The sequence below is a fragment of the Sciurus carolinensis genome, chromosome 17 (genome assembly GCF_902686445.1).
Source record: "Sciurus carolinensis chromosome 17, mSciCar1.2, whole genome shotgun sequence".
Lineage (NCBI taxonomy): Eukaryota > Metazoa > Chordata > Mammalia > Rodentia > Sciuridae > Sciurus > Sciurus carolinensis.
Genome location: NC_062229.1, coordinates 4,732,483 through 4,751,831, shown reverse-complemented (window position 1 = coordinate 4,751,831; position 19,349 = coordinate 4,732,483). Strand labels below are relative to the sequence as shown.

The window sequence follows — 19,349 nt, the reverse complement described above, 5'->3', positions numbered from 1 at the left end:
TTCACTTGAGTCAGGCCCCTGCCCACTCGAGGCACGGTGAGTTCCCACCATGTCCCCTGTCCTCGGGAGTAGGTGAGTTCGCCCCGGACCATGTGGCGCGTAAGAGGGCCTCGGTCGGGGAGCTGAGCCCCACAAGCAAGGCCGCTTGTGGAGAACCATGACCACCACTGCCCCGGAGGAGTTCCCATTCTGCTGAGGAGACAGGCAACCGGGAAAGGAGGCAAACCTCGTGGGTGGGTGTTGAGAGCTGCCATGTCTGGGAACCGCTGGCACCCCGCCAGGACCCACCGTGGAGGAAGGCTCGGCGGGCAGTGTGGCGCTCTCGGGGCTGGTGGGACCTTCAGGAGGTCAGGCTGGGGGCCTCTGGCATGTCCTCTGAAGGTGGTTCTGCTGAGAGGGCTGTCGTGGAAGGTGCAGGCCCGGCACCTCCCGTCCTGCGGCTCCTGCTGGCCATGGAGTCGCTTGCTGCTGCACGCACTCCAGCGAGGCCGTCGCCATGACGTGACGTCACTGAGAACAGGGCTGATGCCAGTGCCTCGCCTGAACCTCCAACGCCAAAAACCCTCCTCTGTGCCAGCTGTTCCACTATCGGGGTGCGGATGACTAATCCAATACACTAGGCGCTGAGAAGGATGGTAGCAGGAAGTGCCCGCGAGGGTGTCATCGAGGAGTGCTCATGGGAAAATGATATCCAAGGGGACATTCAGAGGAGGTTAGCATGGGAGCCAGGCAGGTATCCGGAGGAAGAACATTCTGGGCAAAGGGAACAGCACTGCAGAGTCCTGCGGCAGGAACATGCTGTCACTTCAAGGAACAGGAGGAAAGTGACATGGTGAAAGGCAGTGGGGGGAAAATAATAGAAGTTGAAGTTGGGGAACCACTTCATGCCGACTATGTTGGTTCTAGTAATTAAAAAAAAAAAAAGAATGTTGCAAGGATGTGGAGAGGCGGGAACCCTGGTGCACTGCTGGTGACATAAAATGGTGCACTCACATCCCAAACATCGGTAGTTCTTCAAAAAGTTATGCCTGTCATCCCAGGAGGCTGAGGCAGGAGAATCACAAGTTTGAGGCCAGCCTCAGCATCTTAGCAAGGCCCTCAGCAACTTAGTGAGACTCTGTCTCAAAATAAAAAGGACTGGGGATGTAGTCCAGTGGTACAGCTCTCCTGGGATCCATCCCAGCACCACGCACACACACACAAATAACCAAGTGACCCAGCAAGTCCACTCCTAGGTATACATCCCAAGGAACTGAAAGCAAGGAGTCAAGCAAATACATGTCATGAATGGCCACAGCAACTCCATTCATAATGGCCAAAAGGTGGAATCAGCCCACATGTTCATCAATGATGAATGCATAAGCAAAATGTGGTCTAACCATCCAATGGATTATTATTCAGCCACACAAAGGAGTGAAACTCTGGAACACGCTACAGCGTAGGTGAACCTTAAAAATGTTATGCTTAGCGAAAGAAGCAGTACACAAATGGTCACTGCGTTAGGCAGCTTTCCATTACAGCAACAAGACACTTGAGATAATCAACTTGTGAAGAGGAAAAGGTTTTTTTGGCTTATGGTTTCAGTTCATGATTGTTTGGTCCATTGCTCTGGGTGAAATAGCAGGTCATGGTGGGAGTAGGTGGCAGAGGAAGACTGTCCACCTAATGGTGGCCAGGAAGTGAAAAGAGTGAGAGGAAGGGAGGGTTCTAATATTCCCTTCCAGGGCATGCCTCCAATGGCCTAATTTAGGCCCCACCTCTTAAAGGTTCCACCATCTCCCAAATAGTGCCACAGGCTGGTGACTAAGCCCTTGACACATAAGCCTTTGGGGACACCTCTCCAAACCATAGCAGACACAAATTGCATGATTCCATTTATATGAAATTTCAAGAATAGGTAATACATACAGGGAAAGCTGGTTGCCAGGGATCAGGGACTACAGTGCAGAGCTAAAAAAATAACCTTTCTTCTGTCCTTGGTTCTAAGCTGAGATGGACCCTTCAAACCAAAGAATCAACAAGAGGGAAGCAACATACATTAACACATGTATGTCATGTATACATGGGCGACACCCAGAAAAATGCTATTCTCAAGAGGTAGGTTGGAACCCTGGCTCATAAGGCATCTACAACGAGGAAGAGGGAATTTTTAGAGAAGTGACAAGACAAGGGAGAAGGACTTGGAGTCTCTGGTAGTGGCAAATTGTGGGTAGGAAGATAAATGGCAGTTAAAGGATAGTTAGCAAGGTTTGTTAAATAGATTCCTCTGGTGCGGAAGGACCCAAAGGTGTCTCTAGTGATCAACGTTTGTCCTTCCTGGTAGAGGGGGAGGACACCTTTGTAAATTATTCTTCCTTTCAAGCAAATAGTGGGAGGCCAGAGAGCTTTTCCTGTGTGCTTTTTCCTAACTGCCTTTAGCTCAAAAGAACACTTATGCCAAGGTGGCGTATCTTGGGATGGCATGTTCTGGTCTCCTATGAAGGTCTCCTTTGGAACTGACGAAACTTTGAAACTAGTGAGGGGTGGGTGGGGACACAACCTGACAATGTACTAAATGGCACTAGGTTATCCATTTTAAAATGGTGGCCTTTACATTATGCTAACTCTACCTCAATAAGAAACAATGAAAGGAAATGGGTATCCACTTTTTTGAAAAATCTTTGGTGAGCTAATCCAGGCATCTTGCACCAAATTCAAAAGCTTCAAAACAGTATAAAGCTGAAAACCTAAATCTTTTCCCCAGTCACGGTAGTTTCCTTCCCTGGAGCAACTCTGGTTACTAGATTATTGTCTAGTCTAGAATGATCTGCGCTTTTCCTTAACTTCTGAAGATAACTCATATTACAAGAGCCATTTATGCTCACTGCAGACAAACACGCAACAGAAGACGGGTGGAGCAGAAGAGTTCGGAAGAGAAGTCCCTCCTCGGGATGGTCCCATATCTGGACAGTATCTGACTGCAGTTGTCCCTGGGTTGCTTGGTAACCGGTTAACTAGTGGGCAGTTATCTAGTCGCCATGGGGCAAATTACAGCAAGCTGGCTCATCCTGGGTTCATCGGCCCGGGCAGCGCACACGTGGCCGCCTAATTTTTTGTAAAGTCGGCTCCTCAGTGCAGCAGACAAAAGTCCGTCTCAGGGACAAAGGGCAGCGGTCGCGCCTGCGCAGATTGCGCGCGGGCCCCCGGAAGCTCCCCAGGGCGCGGTCTAGCCCCGCCCTCTGGCGCAGCGCGCTGACGTCGCGGTGACGTCACGGCGGAGTTGCCATGGCGGCGCTGAACGGTCTGGCGTCGGCGCTGGAGTCTTACAGGGGCCGCGACCGCCTGGTGAGGCTGGGGCCGAGTGGGGCCGGAGGCCTGGAGTTCGGTCGAAGTTCAGAGATGGGGAAACAGGCCAAAGCGGGAACAGGGTCGCTCAGGATCGTTCACTGCAGAGGCCCTGTCTGAGCCAGACTCAAACCCGTCCCCTCCGGTTGGACATATAGGTTGTTCCTGCCAACCCGACTGACCCAGTCTCCTCGTGTGGACCCTTAGATCTGATCTGGCCACCGAAGTTAGTTCCTGGGTTGTACTGAACAGTTTTTTATGGGGATTTAGGATGTCATCAGGATTTAAATCCCTCTGTCTGGATTTTTAGATTCCAACTAAATCTCTCTAGTTGGGCATTAAGGTTGTTCCATCCAAGTCCCTTAGGTTGAACTCCTGGCTTGTCTTGACCAGTCCCTTAAAGGTAGACATTAGGTTGTACAGGAGGCCGGTGCTTACTGGTAGCTGGGCAGTTAGGTTCCAACCAAATGCCCTATGGCTGAACAGTCAGGTTTTAACGCCTCCTAAGTTGGACAATAAATAGTAGTGTTTCACCATTACACCTGGGCTGAAAAAGAATTACAGGTAAAATAATACGTAAAACAACAGAACTAGCAGTTTCTGAGACGCAGGTGAATTACAGATACAGGAGTGATGAACCTGATCTCCTTGTGACCCTCCAGATCACCTACTGGGTGGGCTCCTTGCCACTAAAGTAATTCAAACAAATTACTGTCCTGTTCACTGGGTTGGGACAGGCCACTTGCTTCCAGCCTGCGGCCCAGCTGAGGGCTTTCCCAGCCAGGTAGATGCCAATGTATGTTCCAACCTCATCCTCCTCTAACCTGCTGGGAAGGAGGACCCAGGAGGTGGGAAGTAGTTTTGTTTTCTTTGTCCCCATCACCACTGTCTCCAAAGGGTGTGCTCATCAGTGCCATGAGCCAGGACCCTTGTTAGCTCTTCTTTTGGGCCATTGTCCAGTGTTTTTCCATTTGTCCTGCCTGCTGGTACCTTTTCAGACGGAGCTTTCGTTGGACGCTTGTTGGTTTCATCTGCTCGTTCAGTCCTGCAGGGCCCACGGCCAGGCGGGTTGCTCCAGCTCAGTTCAGGAGCAGGGCCATGCTGATCGCTTTTGGTTTCCCACAGATCCGAACGCTGGGGTACTGCTGCCAGCTGGTTGGCGGGGTCTTGATGGAACAGTGTCCTGCCAGGTCTGAAGTGGGCACACGCCTGCTGGCCGTGTCGGCCCAGCTCAGCCACTGCAGGACTGTCCTGAGACTCTTTGATGACCTGGCCATGTTTGTCTACACTAAGCAGTACGGCCTGGGGTCAGAGGTAATGTTCAGGGTCTGTAGGGAGGGCCCCACCCCTGGCCCCACCCTTGGGAAGCCTGTGGCCCTGGGCTCTGTTGGTGTTTTATGGACTTGTCCCAAAGGGCTCCCTGTTGGACAGTTTATTATCTTTTAAATTTTGCTTTCTATTTGGAGATGATCAGATGTTCTCATTTTAATTTAAATTTTATTATTTTTATTTCTTTGCTGTGCTGGGGATGTAACCCAGGGCCTCACACTTGCTAGGCAGGAGCTCTTCCACGGAGCTACATCCTCAGCCCTTGATTTAAAATTCAAAAATAAAGCTTGCTTGTCTGTGTAATCGGGAGTGCATAATCTGCCCTGCTCTCTGGCCTCCAGCGTCCTCCTCAGAGGAGTTTGGTCAGCTCCCTGTCTCCCCGGTGGGATTTCCTGTACCTGCGCAGGTGCAAGTGCCTTGTTGGTAGTTAACCATTTACTGTGTCCCACCGCTTACTGTGTCCACTGAACAGTGCAACCTGGAGGTCATTGCTGATCCCTCCACACAAAGCTCCTGCTTTCTTCATGGCCACCTGGTATCCTCTGTGCATCTGCTGCTTCTGTGCTGAGCTCCTCTTGGCTAGGGGCACACCGGTAGTTGCTCTGGACTTGGGTGCAGAGTTGCTGGCGTTGGAGTGCAGTGCTCAAGGCCCTGGGTTCAAACCCTTTCACTGCAAACGAACAAAACCGAAAAGCACAAGCACTTGGGGCGGGTGGCCCAGGCCTTGTGAGGACCGCGTGCTCCGTGGGCTCGTGTTTCATCGGCCAGGGGCGAGGGGGTGAGCAGCTTAACCTAAATGCCTCCGTGCGCAGTGTGTGGTGTGAGGTGCCGAGCGCCAGGGCTTGGGGGAGTGACACAAGCCTTGCACTGTTGCGCGGGCATGCAGCTGGTGTTCCTGCCCTGCTGCACTACCTTGCTTTCCCTGGCCCTCAACGTGGCCTGCCCTGGCCCCCGCCCAGGGTCCTGCATCAGAGAGCCTCACCTGAGCTGTGTGCAGTAACTGGAAGCCTCCAGGAAGGCAGGCTGCTGCAGGCGTCCCCACTTGGCTGTATGTGAGAATCCCTGAGGAACAGAAATGTAGACATGTGCACGTCCCGAGCTGGGCATCCCCTGCCATGGAGGCACAATCCTTAGGGCTGGCCTTGGGGTCTGGGCTCTTTAAGCTCCATGGGGGTTCCACTGCCCAGCTGGGCTGAGACCTGCTGCTCTGTGCAGTGGGCGTGGGGAGCAGAAACGAGCCCTGGGGGACCCCCGGCCCAGCAGCCTTCCTCACCTGCAGCACCTGGCCATTGGCAGCCTGCGGGTCCTGGGCATGACCCTGGGACTGTGGGGAGAAATCTTGCCACCAGCTGGCTTGGCCACAGGCCTGAAGTGTGTGTGTAGGTCTGACTGCAGGCCCTGCGTCCCCGGCCCTGCAGGAGGAGGACGTCTTTGTCCGCTGGATGTCTGTCCTGGGCAACATAGCCGACCAGCTCTACTATCCATGCGAGCATGTGGCCTGGGCTGCCGACGCCAAGGTCCTCCGCGCGGACTCTGCCAGGTGGTGGACACTGAGCACAGCCCTCTGGGGCCTCTCCCTGCTCTTGGGGATTGCCAGGTAAGTGACATCAGCCAGAGGGAGCACCTGAGGGCCCTGGCCATGTCCCCGCAGAGCACCGTAGGCCCGAGGGGCACTGGTCTTTGCCTCTTGAGCCCCTCTGTTGCCTCTTGCCCTTTGTTGCCACCCTGCTGTGCCTGTTTCTGATAATTGCTGTAGTGAAGGACCACACACTTGGCAGCTTTAAACATTTTTTCTCAGTTGTATAGTTAGAAGGTCATGTTATGTTACAGCTCTGGAAATCTGAAATAGGACTCGCCTGGCTAAGATCAAGGCATCAGCAGGGCTGGTCCCTCCTGAGACTCCGCGGGAGAATCCACGTCCCACCTTCTCCAGCTTCTAGAGGCACCTGCAGCCCTTGGCTGGTGGCCACCTCCATCTTCAGGGCCAGCAGCAGTGTCTTCCAGCATCTCTCTGATCCTGACCTTCCTGCCTCCCTTTTATGAGGACCCTGTGGTGTAGCTGGGCCCCTTGGATATCTAGGATGATGCCCCACCTTAGGGTCCTTAATCCTACCTGCAGAGTCACACGTTCACATGTTCTGGGGACATTTTGGGGAAAGGGCCCTGATTCTGCCAACTGAACCCCTGAAGGAGAAGGAACTGGAGAGAGCAGACAGCATGGTGACTCCTGCTTGCCTGGTCAGCAGAATCCCCAGAGGAGAGAGCCAGTTGTTTCCTGACTGGCTTTGTGCTTCTGAAAGCTGTATGGTTTCTAGAACTTTACAGTAATGGTTTCCTCCCAAATGTTTTCCTCTGCAAATTTGCTGAGCCAGTTTGTTCAAAATCCGCTGGCCCAGAGAAGACGTGGAGGAGCAGGGTCCTCCTGTCCCCATGTTTGATGGTGGCTGAGAAGCCCTCTCGGATCCCTGGAGTGAGGTGGGGCCGCCCCTAACCTGGTGAAGGGAGGCAGAACCTTCTTGACTCTGGGGAGAGTTTGCATCTGCTGTCCCTTGTCCCAGGGTGAGGCCCTGACTTCAGGTAGTTCCCGCTCATCACCCGTGCCCTGATGACATGCTCATCATCGACAGTCTAGAAACCAGACGGACCCCAAAGGAGGCCCTGCTGCCTCCGCTCGGGTGGCTCCTCCCAGCCTCTGTCTTCATGCTCAGCACTCGACTGTCTCCTCACGTCCAGTTAGGTGGCAGTAGCTCCTTGATCTCAGAGGTCTCCTTGAGGTCTCCGTCTGTTGGTGCAGCTGCCCCCTCTCTCCTCGTGAGCTCAGACTCCTGGGCAGGCCCCTGGGCTGGGCTCTGGGTGTGACTCAGAGGGGCCTTGGCTCACAGCCTCTTGTCCCAGGGCAGGTCTATGGTGTGGCCCAGGCAGCGTGGGGCTGTGTGATCAGTCCAGGGGCCTCTGAGGCACTGCCACGTGCAGAGCTCTGCCCAGGAGGTACAGGACCCTTGGTGGCAGTGAAAGGGAAGACCGCTTGTCCCAGAGCTCGGCAGGTGGGAAGGAGCCTGTGGCTGCAGGAACAGGTGGCAGAGGCTCCCCTGCTCGTCTCTGGTGTTACAGGTCCCTGTGGACGGTGCTGAGGCTGAGGCAGAGGCTGCGGAGCCCTGTGGCCAACCTTACCAGGTACATCTGGGCCTTGCCCTGGAGGTGACCGCTGGGCTCTGGTGACCAGTCACCCCCTCCCTGGCCCCACGTGTGTGGGGGTCACAGGGCCTCACCTTGGCCCCTGGGTGGGAAGGTAGTACCTCTTACAGGTGGGGAAGCTGAGGGCTGGATGAGGCAGGCATTTTCCGAGGACAGTCACCACTGTCACTGCGTGTCCTCCTACACCCCACAGCCCCCATTCCACCTCGCCTCCATCTTCCAGGGAGTTTGGGGGGATGGAGAATGGGTTTCAGGCTGGGGCTCCCTGTGGGGCTGAGTTGGGGGTGCAGTCCCTGTGGGAGGGTCAGGATGGCCACCGGGCCACCAGCCCTTCCCTCTGCTGCTCTGAGGCTCAGGCTGGTGGCAGGTGGGGCACGGTGGTGCAGGCTGTGAGTGGCTGCTCTGCTCCCACAGCCGGCTGCCCCAGAGCAAGCAGAGGGCCCTCGAGGCGCGGATGCAGTCGGAGGTGCTGACGCTCCTCAGCAACCTGGCTGACCTGGCCAACGCTGTGCACTGGCTGCCACCAGGTGTCCTGTGGGCTGGCCGCTTTCCCCCGTGGCTGGTGGGCCTCCTGGGCACCATCTCCTCCCTGCTCAGCATCTACCAGGCGGTCCAGGCTAGTGGCCAGCCCGAGGCTGCCAGCCCCTGACCTGGCGTGAGAAGAGGTGGATGTGGCTGGACCCAATGGAGGCCCCTTCCCTCAGGGCGGAATCACCAGGCCAGGAGATGCGTCTTTAGTTGAGCAGCCCTGGCGCCAGTGCATAGGCAGGGAGGGAAGAGGGGCTGGCATGGGAACCCCCAACCCCAGCCAGGGCCTCGGTGGGGAAAGCTCTTCTCTGAGGGCCCAACGGGGAAGCCCCCAGGACTCCCAACCATGGCAGAGCTTGGAAGGGCCCTGCGTGGGCCTCTGCAGAGCCTTCTATCTGCTGGCCACGTCCTGCGTCCGAATGAGACAAGCAGGAGCGACCCGTGCCGCGCTTCCAGTGGGACTTGGGAAAGCTGGAATGAGAATCAATTAAATACCCTGGAGCTGGTGCCCAGTGCAAGTGTGAGATGATTACGCTGATGGCTCGGGCCCCTGCGTCCCCGGCTCTCACCACTGACTTGCTCACCCGAGCATGCAGCCCACCTTCCAGGATGCTCTTGGCCCTGCAGCCTCTCTCCGCCTGAGTAAGTGCTGCCCACCAACCCAGCTGCCACGGGCCCTGGGACTGGGGTGCTGCTTCCTGCCAGACCACGCCCGCGCCACATCTTCCTCCTGCTCTGCGGCCAAAGTGACTTACACTAAACTCGTGCCACGTGTGCTAGACCCACAGCTGCTGAGGTCCACTTGGGCCCTCCTGTGCATTTTGTGGGCTCTGAGCTGGGACAAGGCTACATGTGCTGGTGCCTGGAGACCTGTCAGGGTCCTAAATGCCACGTCATGGCAAATGTGGTAGGCTGGGGCACGTCTGTTCTCTAGTCTGAAGGCAAAGGAAGTCTGAGGCTGCACACTCACCTGGGAAGCCCTGGGCAGTGTGCCCTCAAGCCGCCTGTGGCTCCAGCTGCTTCCTTTTTTTTGTTTGTGGCTGTGAACCACTGGGATGCTGGGGCCTGCTCAGGGTAACGGGGTACAGCAGGGACTCCGCCCCTCCCCTGTCCATCTGTGGGCTCCTCGTCAGGACCCACAGGTGGGCCAGGCGCAGTCAGTCTCCATCCCATGTGGGTGGGTGTGTGTGCCCGGCCCTCAGCACAGGCCCCCTCCCAGCTCCCACTTGAGCAGAGAAGGAAAGTCAGGCCTAGGGACACACAGGTGTCAGGTGCGGCACAGAGCAGGCAGGTGCTCCCAAAAAGAGGCCCCTGCCCACCCCTGAGCGACTCAGTGGCTCTTTATGTTGTTGGTTTTTTTTTGTAGTTGTAGATGGACAGAATGTCTTTATTTAATGTGGTGCTAAGGATGGAACCCAGTGCCTCACATGCTAGGCACGTGCTCTGCCACGGAGCTATGACCTCAGCCTCTTTATGGTTTTTAGTTTTTTCTTTTCTGTTTGTGTTGAGGATGGGATGCAGAGTCTGGCGCTGAGCCCACATCCTGCCATCGGGCCACCCAGCCCGTTGAGGTTGACTGCGGCGTGCTGCCCAGCCTGCCACGCTCCTGCTCAAGGTGCACGAGCCAGTGGTGGCTAGTGGATCGTGGTGCAGTCATCCCACAACCCGCCGAGAATGTGTTCTTCACCCCCTAAAAAGGAACCTCGCACCCTCAGTCATGGCTCACCGCCCTCCTCCCCGCTGTTCTTGTGACCACTAATCTACCTTCTGGCTCAGTGGCTCTCAACTTCAGGGCTGGGGCCGCTCTGTGGTCCCCTGAGCATGACCTTCCTCTAGAACTTACCTGCACACCCCCTGGCAGAGCGGCAACCCCGTGGGAGGCAGTGCGGTTCCGCTGGGGAAGGCTAGGGGTGTCTCGGGGCAAGGGGCTTGTCAGGCAGATGCTGGGGGACAGCTGGGGTTGGGAATACTTAGCAAGGTCCAGACCAGGGAGTGGGCCAGCTCAAAGGCCCCCAGGGGGCTGGCATACCTGTGGCCTGTACTCGGCCAGCGTCCCAGCAGTCAGGGCTGAACAGGGTGGGAGAGCTGGGTTGTGCAGGTGGCTACCACCTCCTGCCCCAGGACCTTTCTGGATGGATCCTGCCTGCCCCTCCCCTGCTTCCCAGTATCCCCTGAGGCTGACCCTTGGACTGGGGATGACCCCCCAAACTCCAGAGAACAGCAGCTTAAGTCAGAGATCATCTTAGACACTTTTATTGCTAGAATCTGGTCTTAAGTTCTAGGGTGGTTCCCAAACACCCTCTGGTAAGGAAACATAATTACTGTAAAGTAATTGTGGGCTAAGGTCATGGTCACGATCACCAAAGACCATAGGCATGGGCCCACACAAACGGGGAACTGCGCAGTCACCAGCTGTACGGATAAAATGGGCTCTACCCAGGAGTACCCGTGGGTGTGGCAAGCAGTGCACCGGCCATACTGCCCTACTATGTGTGGAACCTGACTAAACCCCCCTCCCTGGCCACCTGGCAGGGAAGCCCCACTTCCTGCTGATGGCCTGCCGTGGTTGAGCAGAAATTCCCTGCGCTTGTCCAAGTTCAAGGAATCCCCATATCTGGATGGTGAGTCCAGAGCACATGATCTGGAGGCCACCCAGTGCCGGGTCCAGGAATGTTCTCTTGGCCACAGAGCAGGAGCTTAGTTTCTCTAAAGTGCTCCAATACGTCTCAGTACAAAAATACAAAACACTGATTATAAACATGGCACAGACGAGATCTGGTGGGTCGGGGGACACTCGGGACACAGGATAGCACTGCTGATGGAAAAGGACCAGGGTAGGAACAAAAGGTTCTCAAGAGAGGCCAGGAGCCTGGAGAAGAGGGATACACCACTCGCTAGGAACTGCTGCTTTAAAAACCTGCCACTAAGGCTGTGCCCTGGTTCCTGTTGACACCTGCACCTGCCCAGTCCCCTCCTGAGCCTGTGACACTAGTGGCAGGCTGCACAGTTCCTAACAGTTCCCCCTCCTCTGTGCCTACCTGTCCCTCAGTGGCGGAAATGTCCCCTGCTTACAATGACCAGCCCAGGACCTGGTCCTGCTGTCAACACTTCCAAAGTAGGGAAGCCCGGGCTGTGGGGCAAGGCTGGCAATGTGCCCCTCCTGCTCTGGGCAGCCAGGCTCCATCTTGGTTAGAGCTGGAACATGGATCTGACCATCTGGGCCTGCCCTGGGCACTGGAGACCACCCCCAAAGCCCTGTCCTCCAGAGGAAGCTGATTCCATACTGTAACAGCTCAGTGCAAGTGAGGTGCCCCCAAGATAGCCACCTGTCCACTTGCTGGCAGCGTCTCCAGGTGTTCCCTCAGGTTCTGGCAGGACAGTAGCCCTGGGGGCTTCTTCCCAGCAGCCACAGGAGACTGAGAACCTCTGCCTGGGTGTGTGCTAGCTCTGGCTGAAGCCTGAGGCTTGTTGCCCTGGACAGGCTGAGTGGTGGGGATGGCAGGTGCCCTCGAGAAGCAGACCAGAGTTTGGTAAGTCTCTGCCAAATTAAAGGAGTGGTGGTCAGCCCCTTTCAGGATGAGCTTCTGAACCCACAGAACACGAATGAAGCGCCACGGCTGCCCCCTCCCTGTGGCCCTCTCTACTCCTGGGTAGGCCTGTCCTGCCCCTGCCCGACTCGCTTGCTGAAAGAGGTTTTCCATGGCCAGTGGGGGTCTCTGCTTTGGAAGAGGATTCTGCCTGACTCTGCAGACCAATGCCACGGTCCCTTCTGGTACCCTCATGATGTGACCACTCCAGTGCCTCCGGGTGCCTGTGGAGCCTGGCCTGGGGCCGGCAGCTCCTCAGACCCAGGCCTGGCCTGTCTTCCAGCTCCTCGGGCCACCCTGGCACTCCTCACTGCCTGAGAGAACGACGGGAATCGACCTTTCCCTACCCAAAGGGGTGCTACGGTTTAAAACAACCCCTTGCTTTAGCGGTTCAACCTTCCATTACAAGCTTTTTTTTTTTTTTATGTACGAATTAAAAAAAGAGGTTTAGGAAATTACCCAGGCATTACCACTAATCCTACAGACAGAGCCGTGAGACCCAAAGCACCAACAGGCCGACCCAGGCCAGATGGACATCAGGGGTGTGCCTGGGCAGGAGAGGACGACAGCTGGGCAGGCGGCCACTCCATGGGATCCCCAGGGACACAGGGTTGGCAGGCCAGGGGGGGCCTGCACCTGGAGCCTCAGCCCCTCTAGAAGAAGATGACGTCTTCCTTGCTGGCTTCCTCCCTGGTGGCCTGTGGTGAGGGAGATGGGGGCACAGGTGGGAAGGACGTGCCCCCAGTCTTGGTGAGGAAGGCCTCAGCGGGGATGTCGGCTGGGGCTGGACTCAGGGCTGGGACGTAGGCGTCTGGAAGAGAGGGGACCAGGGCTTCAGATGTCGCCAGGTGTTGGCTGGCGACCCCACTGCCAGGGTGCTGGGCTCACCTGTAGCAGGCGCAGAGCTGTGGCTGCTGGGCAGGATGGGGCTCAGTGACCGGCGATTCCGAGAGGTGGTCTCATCCTTGCCGATCAGCTTGTTGAGAAGCAGCTGCTGCTTCAGGTCGAATGAAGCTGCAAGAGGGAAGGAGCTTGGGCCCTGCTCCAGGCCCTCAGGACCCGGAGGACGGCCAGCCACTGACAGTCCCCGTGGGCAAACCCTCGGAGTCATCCAACATCTGGACAAAGGGAAGGCTTTGTGGCTTCTGGGGAAGGATCCCTTTCTGGTGACCGTCATGGCCAGTGGACCCAGGACACAGACTCTGCTCCTTAAGAATGTCCCAGAACATCCCTGGCTGTTATCTGAGGAGCATTACCCAGGGCAGGGCACTGGAGGAGCTCCTAGGCTCACTCTGGTGGTATCCATTGCAGGTGCCCGAGGGCAAGGGACTATGTCTGTCTGGGCTGCAGCGTCCCCCTGTTAAACCAGAACACCGAGAACAGCCCCTGGCCCTGTCATGGTCCTAAGTGAAGCAGGCTGACTTCTGGCCTGTGACGCTGTCTGAAGCTCCCCTAGCCCCCGTCTTACTGTTTAAAGCCCGCGGTGGGAAAAAGACATGGGGACTGGTCTGCCATTCCAAGTTTGCTTCTTGAGCAAAAGGCCTCCATTTGGAGGGGAGGCCTTGTCCTGTCACAGCTGTGCCTTCTGGTTTTCCTCTGGCACCCTCTCCAGGTGGCACTAGTATCCTGCTTTTTACTCCCAGTGAGTCCCTATAGTCGCACAAGTTGCCCATGGCTGGACCTCCAGGTCCCAGGGGGAAGGGGCACTGGGGACGGCCACCTCCTGCAGGCCCTGAGCTCTGGGGCCGCGGCCAGGCTCACCTGAGCTCTCCCAGCGCTGGGAGCCCCTGCTTTTGCTGCCCTTGTCCTTGCTGCCCTTGGTGGAGGCGGCCAGCTTGGTGGGGATCTGCTGCTGCACTGCTGCCTGCCTCTGAATCTGGTTGGTGGTGCTGAGCAGCTGGATGGGCACGTCACTCTTGGCTGGTCGGCTCTCGGCTGGGGCACTGTCCCGGCGAGCCACCTCAGGGCGCTCCACATACTCAGGTCCAGCACTGGACAGCAGCAGGCTCGCCCGGGTCCCGGGTGTTTTAGCCAGGGCCAGGGGCCCCTCCTGCCCCTCCCCATTGAAACTGGGAGGGTGGCTTGGGGGCTGGGCCTGGAAGAGTGACAGAAGACACATCCCAGTGCTGCTGAACCTACAGGAAGTTCTCCCTAGCATCCCTGGAGGGGCAGCTCTCCTAGATGTGCACAAGGAGACCTGCCAGGCTCAGAGGCCCCAGGAGGGGCAGGGAGAGCCAGGCAATGCGGGAGACGGGGCTGAGATGGGCGGACTCCTGCTCCCGGTCCAGCTCCCCCTGGGATGTCTGTTCTGCATGCAGAGCTTGGGTTCAGCCTGAAGTTGTGCACACTCATGGTCACACTCAGTCACACAGATGCTCTCACAGACATCAAAGTCACACATTCATATTTGCACTGCATTCTTTTAAAAAAGAAGTCGCTGACATTTCCTGTCTTCTCTGCAGCCACGTGCAGATAAACAAGTATTACCCTCTCACGTGTGTACACAGCTTGTACATTCCCCACCCCCCACTTTTGGTACCAGGGATTGAACCCAGGGGCACTCGACCACTGAGCCACATCCTCAGTCCTATTTTGTACTTTATTTAGAGACAGGTCCCACTGAGTTGCTTAGTGCCTTGCTAAATTGCCGAGACTGGCTTTGAACTTGCGATCCTCCTGCCTCAGCCTCCTGAGCTGTTGGGTATACAGGCGTGTGCCACCATGCCCAGTCATTCACTCTTTAAAAACATTTTTTTTAAAGAGAGGATGTGGCTGTGTCATCCAGGTGGGCCGGGACTCCTGCGCTCATGAGTCTTCTGCCCTGGCCTCCCTAGTGCTGGGCCTACAGGGGTGCCACGGTGCTCACAGGTCATCCTCACCACCATCTGCAGTACCAGGGCCAGGACGCAGGGCTTCACATGAGTTTGGCAAACCCTCTACCAACTGAGCTACACCCCCTGCCCACGCATTCACTCACGTTTTCTGACATTTGATCTCATACCTGCAAATGCATGTGCCAACCTGATACCCCAAGAGCCCAATATCGCCAGGCCAGGGCTCACCTCCACCAGTGCCCCCGGTGGCAGCGCCCCTGGCACTGTGTTCTGCTTCTTGAGTCTACGCTGCTGCTCCAGGCGCTCGCGCTCACGGTCTACGGTGCGCATGGCCTCGCGAAGCCGTTCCAGGTCTTGCTGGTAGGCCCGGCGCTGCCGCTCCAGCTCCGCGCGTTCCTGGTCCAGCCGATCGCGCAGCTGCTGCGCCTCGCCTTCCCGCTCCTGCAGCCGCGCGCCTGCGCGCTCCAGCTCCTGCCGCTGGCGCATGCACTCACGCTCCCAGCGCTGCTGCTCCTGCCGCAGCTGACTCTGCAGCTTCTCCACGTCCGCGCGCTCTTCCCGCTGCTTCTCGAAGTTGCGCTGCCGCTCCTGCTCCAGCAGCAGGTTCCCGCGCGTTGACTGCAGTCGAAACTGCTTCTCGCGCTCCTGGATGGCTGCCCGCTGCATCTCTACATAGCTGTCCTGCTGGGCGATGACCGCCTATGGACAGGGTCACGAACCAGGCCTGTGAGAGCCAAGTCCTTACCCAGACCCAGCTAACTAGGAAAGGGCAGGTGTGGCTGGTCCCTCCCTGACACACTGGTACCTGGAGGCTGAGGAGCAGCTGCGATAAAGTCTGGATCCTCTGGACAAGCTGTGGAGAGAAAGGCAGATTCTGGGTTCTGCCCAACAGCACAGGGGGTCTGTGTGCCACCCCCAAGAAGATGGACCAGCTGCCACCTACCTCTGACTCCAGGACAGTGGGCAGCCGAGGGCTAGAATCGGCACCTGGCACCTCCACCTGCGAAGACTATAGCATCAAACCACAGTGTCTAAGGACTAATCCAAGGAGGTACAGTCCGCCTATTACCAACAAGACATTCCCTTGGCGTGGGCAACAGAAAGGACCCAGGGCTGGGCCGCTGTGGGGGACAGGTCTTGCTGGTCATCTGACAAGCCAGTCTGGTGTCTGAAGAATGAAGGTACAGGGCAGCCATCACCCAGTCCATGGTAGTGCAGGCCCAGAGGTGAAGCTTGTATGCCAGCTCTGGGTAGGGAGGTGAGGCCAAGCCTTGGAGCTGGCCAGAGGCAGCTGGCCTTGGCCTCTGAGCCCAAACCTTGGCAAGGTCAGACATGTGATGGGCCTTCTGAGTCAAAGGGGAGGGCAGAGCCAGCAAGATGTGGGAGGTGTCATTACACCTGGGCAGACGGCCTGGGGCTCCCACATGGGGTTTGTGGACTGCTGAAGCCATGCCTGCTGCCCTTAGCCTGTCCCCTCCCCATCTCCCTCCTGGAACGCTGGCTGCCTTTCCCAGAGGACTACAGGATGAAGTACCTGGCTGCATGGTAACCTGGGTGGAAACGCTTCATTTGCGGTATGGCACTTATGGACATTGCCGTATGATAGAGAGACAGACAGCCCCAAGGAGCTGGTCACACTGGTTAATGACAACTATAATGACTTGGACTGACTCTGCACAGAGTGAACCAACATCCCAGGAAGTCACATACCTCCTGAGGTGGCTCCTCCCAGCCCCCAGGGACATCGCCATTTCCAAGTTTCGGGTCTGGGCTGCTGGCAGGCCCCCGCCAGCTGCCGACCTTCTTCTTAAAACTGCCATCTGGGAAGCCCAAGACACGTCTGTGAGGCTGCTGTGATCCCATGGGACCTGGAACACTCCTCTGCCCCAGCCCTGCCCAGGTGGGAAATCCACAGTGGCTCCACCCGGCCCCCAGCCCCCCGTACTGAGATTTGAATCCAGGGCCTTGCAGAGTGATGGGCAGGTGCTCCGCCACCGAGCCACATCCCCAGCCTTTTTATTTTATTGTTTATTTTGAGACAGGGTCTGTCGTGCTGCGTTGTACAGGCTGGCCTTGGACGTCTGGGATGACAGGTGTGAGGCAAGGCAGTGGCTTTTGTAGTAGAGACCAGTGGGGTTGGACAGAGAAAGGACACGACCTCAGGGACACTCAGACTTGTTGCTGCTGAGCCCGAGGCGAGCGGGGAGGCAGGAGATACCACTTACTCTTGCTAGGGCTGCCTGTGCTGTCGTAGCCCCCGAAGGTCTCAGCCCTCCGAGGCAGGCCTGTGGAGCTGCCTCCTTCTTCCGCTAGGCCACTGGTGCTGCCCAGTCGCCTACAGATCAGGTTCTGGATACCCTCAACTGTGAAGGAGACGGGAGGAAGGAGTCACCCTCAGAGGCATGCTGGGGGGTGTCAGGGAGCAGCTGAGACCCCAGGGAGCCCATTGGGTGCTGGTCACCCCACCCACTGTCTGAGGTGGAATTCCAGCTTCCGGTTCCGATCCTTCCTGCACTCCCTCACTTCTGGTTCTGTAACCAGGACCTGCCAATCTCTGTCTAAGCAAGATGCCAAGGCCATGGCGTGGCCATGTGGGAGGGCTGTGCTGGCTTCTCACGTCCCCTCCCAACCTACCCAGGCACTGGCTGCGTCCAGGCCCTGACCAGCCTCCACCCATGGCCATGCTATGTAATGATGGCCACACAGGGGAGTGCCTCTTGGGGGGCAGAGCTTTGCACATACAGTCCTCTAGGACCAAAAGTCTGGCCAGGTGAAGAGGTGGAGAGGACATTCTAGGCCCAGGTGCAGGATATGCAAGTGTCCTCAAGGATCAAGGACAATGGCCACTGAAGAAATGGGTGGAAGGACAGTGTGGGTGTGGCTGGGGAGAAAGACTGACCCCTCAAGCCATCTGGTTTCTGTTCTTGTCTCTGAAGGAAAGCTATGGAGAGCAGGCTGCGTCTGTCTCATTTGCAGGGCCAACAGAGGGCGCAGTGTGCTGTGCCCCAAGGGCTTATGCAGCAGGCCTGCTGGCAGAAGGGCCTCAGCAGACAGGGCAGAGCACGCACTGGCCAGCAGCCTCCACCATGGCTACTAGTGCAGGCAGCCCGCTGGGCTCTGGGGTTCCCTGAAACAGCCGCCGAGTGTGCATGGGTGCTTTCCTGGGGATATCTTCAGAGACCCAGCTGAGAAAGAAGCGGGGTCTGTGTCAGTCAGCTTCAGATCCCCAGGGCTGGTGAGGGCACCTGGACAGAGTGTGTGTCTGCAGTGAGGAGCAGGGACCATGTGGCGGGGGGGCACTGTCCACTGCAGGTCAGACAGCCTCAGGCCTGGCCTGGATCCCAGAGCGCCTCCAGTGCCACTTGGCAGGGTGGGGCACTGGCTTACTTTCATTCATGGCCGACTTGAGGATCTGCTCCCCCTGCAGGGTCTCCGAGGTATCGCCTCCGCGGAAGAAGCCACGTGACTGGGAGTCCTCGAGCCCGCTCATCTCCGCCATCTCCAGGTAGATCTGCTGCTTCTCCAGGAGGCTCTGGGCGATCAGCTGGTCTTTCTGGCTCAGTCGCTCTGTGAAAGGACATGGAGGAGGTGATCAGCTGGGTCAGCTTCCCCCTGGATTCTGTGGCCTTGGAGCTGGGGTCAAGCTGGGAGGACGGAGCCCCAGGAGAGCAACCTTGTCCTGAGGTGGGCCACTCCTGGTGTCCACCATCCCTGAGCAGAGGGGAGGGTGTGGTCCTGCCCTGAGTGTTTGGTGCATGCGCATCAAGAGCACCAGTTACAGTGGGTTTGGAGCAGCTGAGAGCCTAGAAGCTGGGTCTCCTAAACTCGGAAGTCTCCCTTCAAGACTTTGGGTGCTGGAACTCCTTAGGGATCCCTGGTTCTGAACCTTTTTTTTTTTTGGCTAATGTGACCAGCCTTATTATGATTACTGTTGCGGTGCTGGGGCCTCTTGCATGTGAGGCAAGCCCTCTACCACTGAGTTGCACCCTCAGCCCAGGATTTACTTTAACAGACATTCCTTGCTAAGGTTGGAAATTTAGTCCCCAGGGTGAGATATTAAGAGGTGGGGTCAGGTGGGACCTTAATGAGGTGATTAGGGCTCTGCCCCCTAGAGTGGATTAATTTGTTCATGTGACTGATCAACTGATGGGTTAATGTTAACGGGTTACCTTGAGAGTGGGCCTCTTGCTGTAAAGGACAGGGTGGGCTGGGTCTCTCTCCAGAGGATGCCCTGCACTGCCTTGGGACTCTGCCAGCAATAAGGCCATCACAGATGTGGGCCCTCAGTCTTGGATCAGAACCAGGAGCCAAACCAATCTCTGTTCTTTTTAGCAGCCTGTGTCCTGGGTTTTAGCAGCAGAAGATGTGCACAGGCAGCCTTCCTCCCTGGTGGCTGCTGGGGTAGGTGCTGGTTCAGCTGCACTACTTGGGCACGCTGATCAATCCAGGCCCGGTTTAGCGGATTTTGCTGGATTTTCCAGGCAAGGAGTTATGACATACGCAAAAAATAAATTGTTGCCTCCTGATATTACCTTATCCCTGTCTTGCCCCT

The 19,349-nt window shown here is 57.0% G+C and overlaps 2 protein-coding genes across 3 annotated transcripts in view; one reads left to right on the top strand and one right to left on the bottom strand.

The window, feature by feature from the left end:
• Positions 1-2,560: 2,560 nt before the first annotated feature.
• Positions 2,561-8,883, top strand: Pex11g (peroxisomal biogenesis factor 11 gamma). The gene is made up of 5 exons (XM_047532148.1): positions 2,561-3,324; positions 4,450-4,638; positions 6,072-6,250; positions 7,765-7,827; positions 8,263-8,883. Exons 1-5 carry the CDS (start codon positions 3,265-3,267, stop codon positions 8,495-8,497), a joined length of 726 nt encoding a protein of 241 aa, XP_047388104.1. The 5' UTR covers positions 2,561-3,264; the 3' UTR covers positions 8,498-8,883.
• A 1,709-nt stretch (positions 8,884-10,592) lies between these two features.
• Arhgef18 (Rho/Rac guanine nucleotide exchange factor 18) overlaps positions 10,593-19,349 on the bottom strand; it is a 51,958-nt gene continuing 43,201 nt past the window's right edge. Inside the window, exons 11-19 of one of the 2 annotated variants that reach the window (XM_047532146.1) lie at positions 18,185-18,364; positions 17,023-17,160; positions 16,508-16,617; positions 15,741-15,797; positions 15,603-15,650; positions 15,026-15,496; positions 13,725-14,058; positions 12,852-12,977; positions 10,593-12,774 (exon numbers count right to left, since the gene is read on the bottom strand). In XM_047532146.1, coding sequence (XP_047388102.1) covers positions 12,617-12,774; positions 12,852-12,977; positions 13,725-14,058; positions 15,026-15,496; positions 15,603-15,650; positions 15,741-15,797; positions 16,508-16,617; positions 17,023-17,160; positions 18,185-18,364 — 1,622 coding nt within the window. In that variant the 3' untranslated portion in view covers positions 10,593-12,616. Of the gene's footprint in view, positions 12,775-12,851; positions 12,978-13,724; positions 14,059-15,025; positions 15,497-15,602; positions 15,651-15,740; positions 15,807-16,507; positions 16,618-17,022; positions 17,161-18,184; positions 18,365-19,349 lie in introns of both variants that reach the window. The other variant, XM_047532147.1, reaches the window with a different exon arrangement.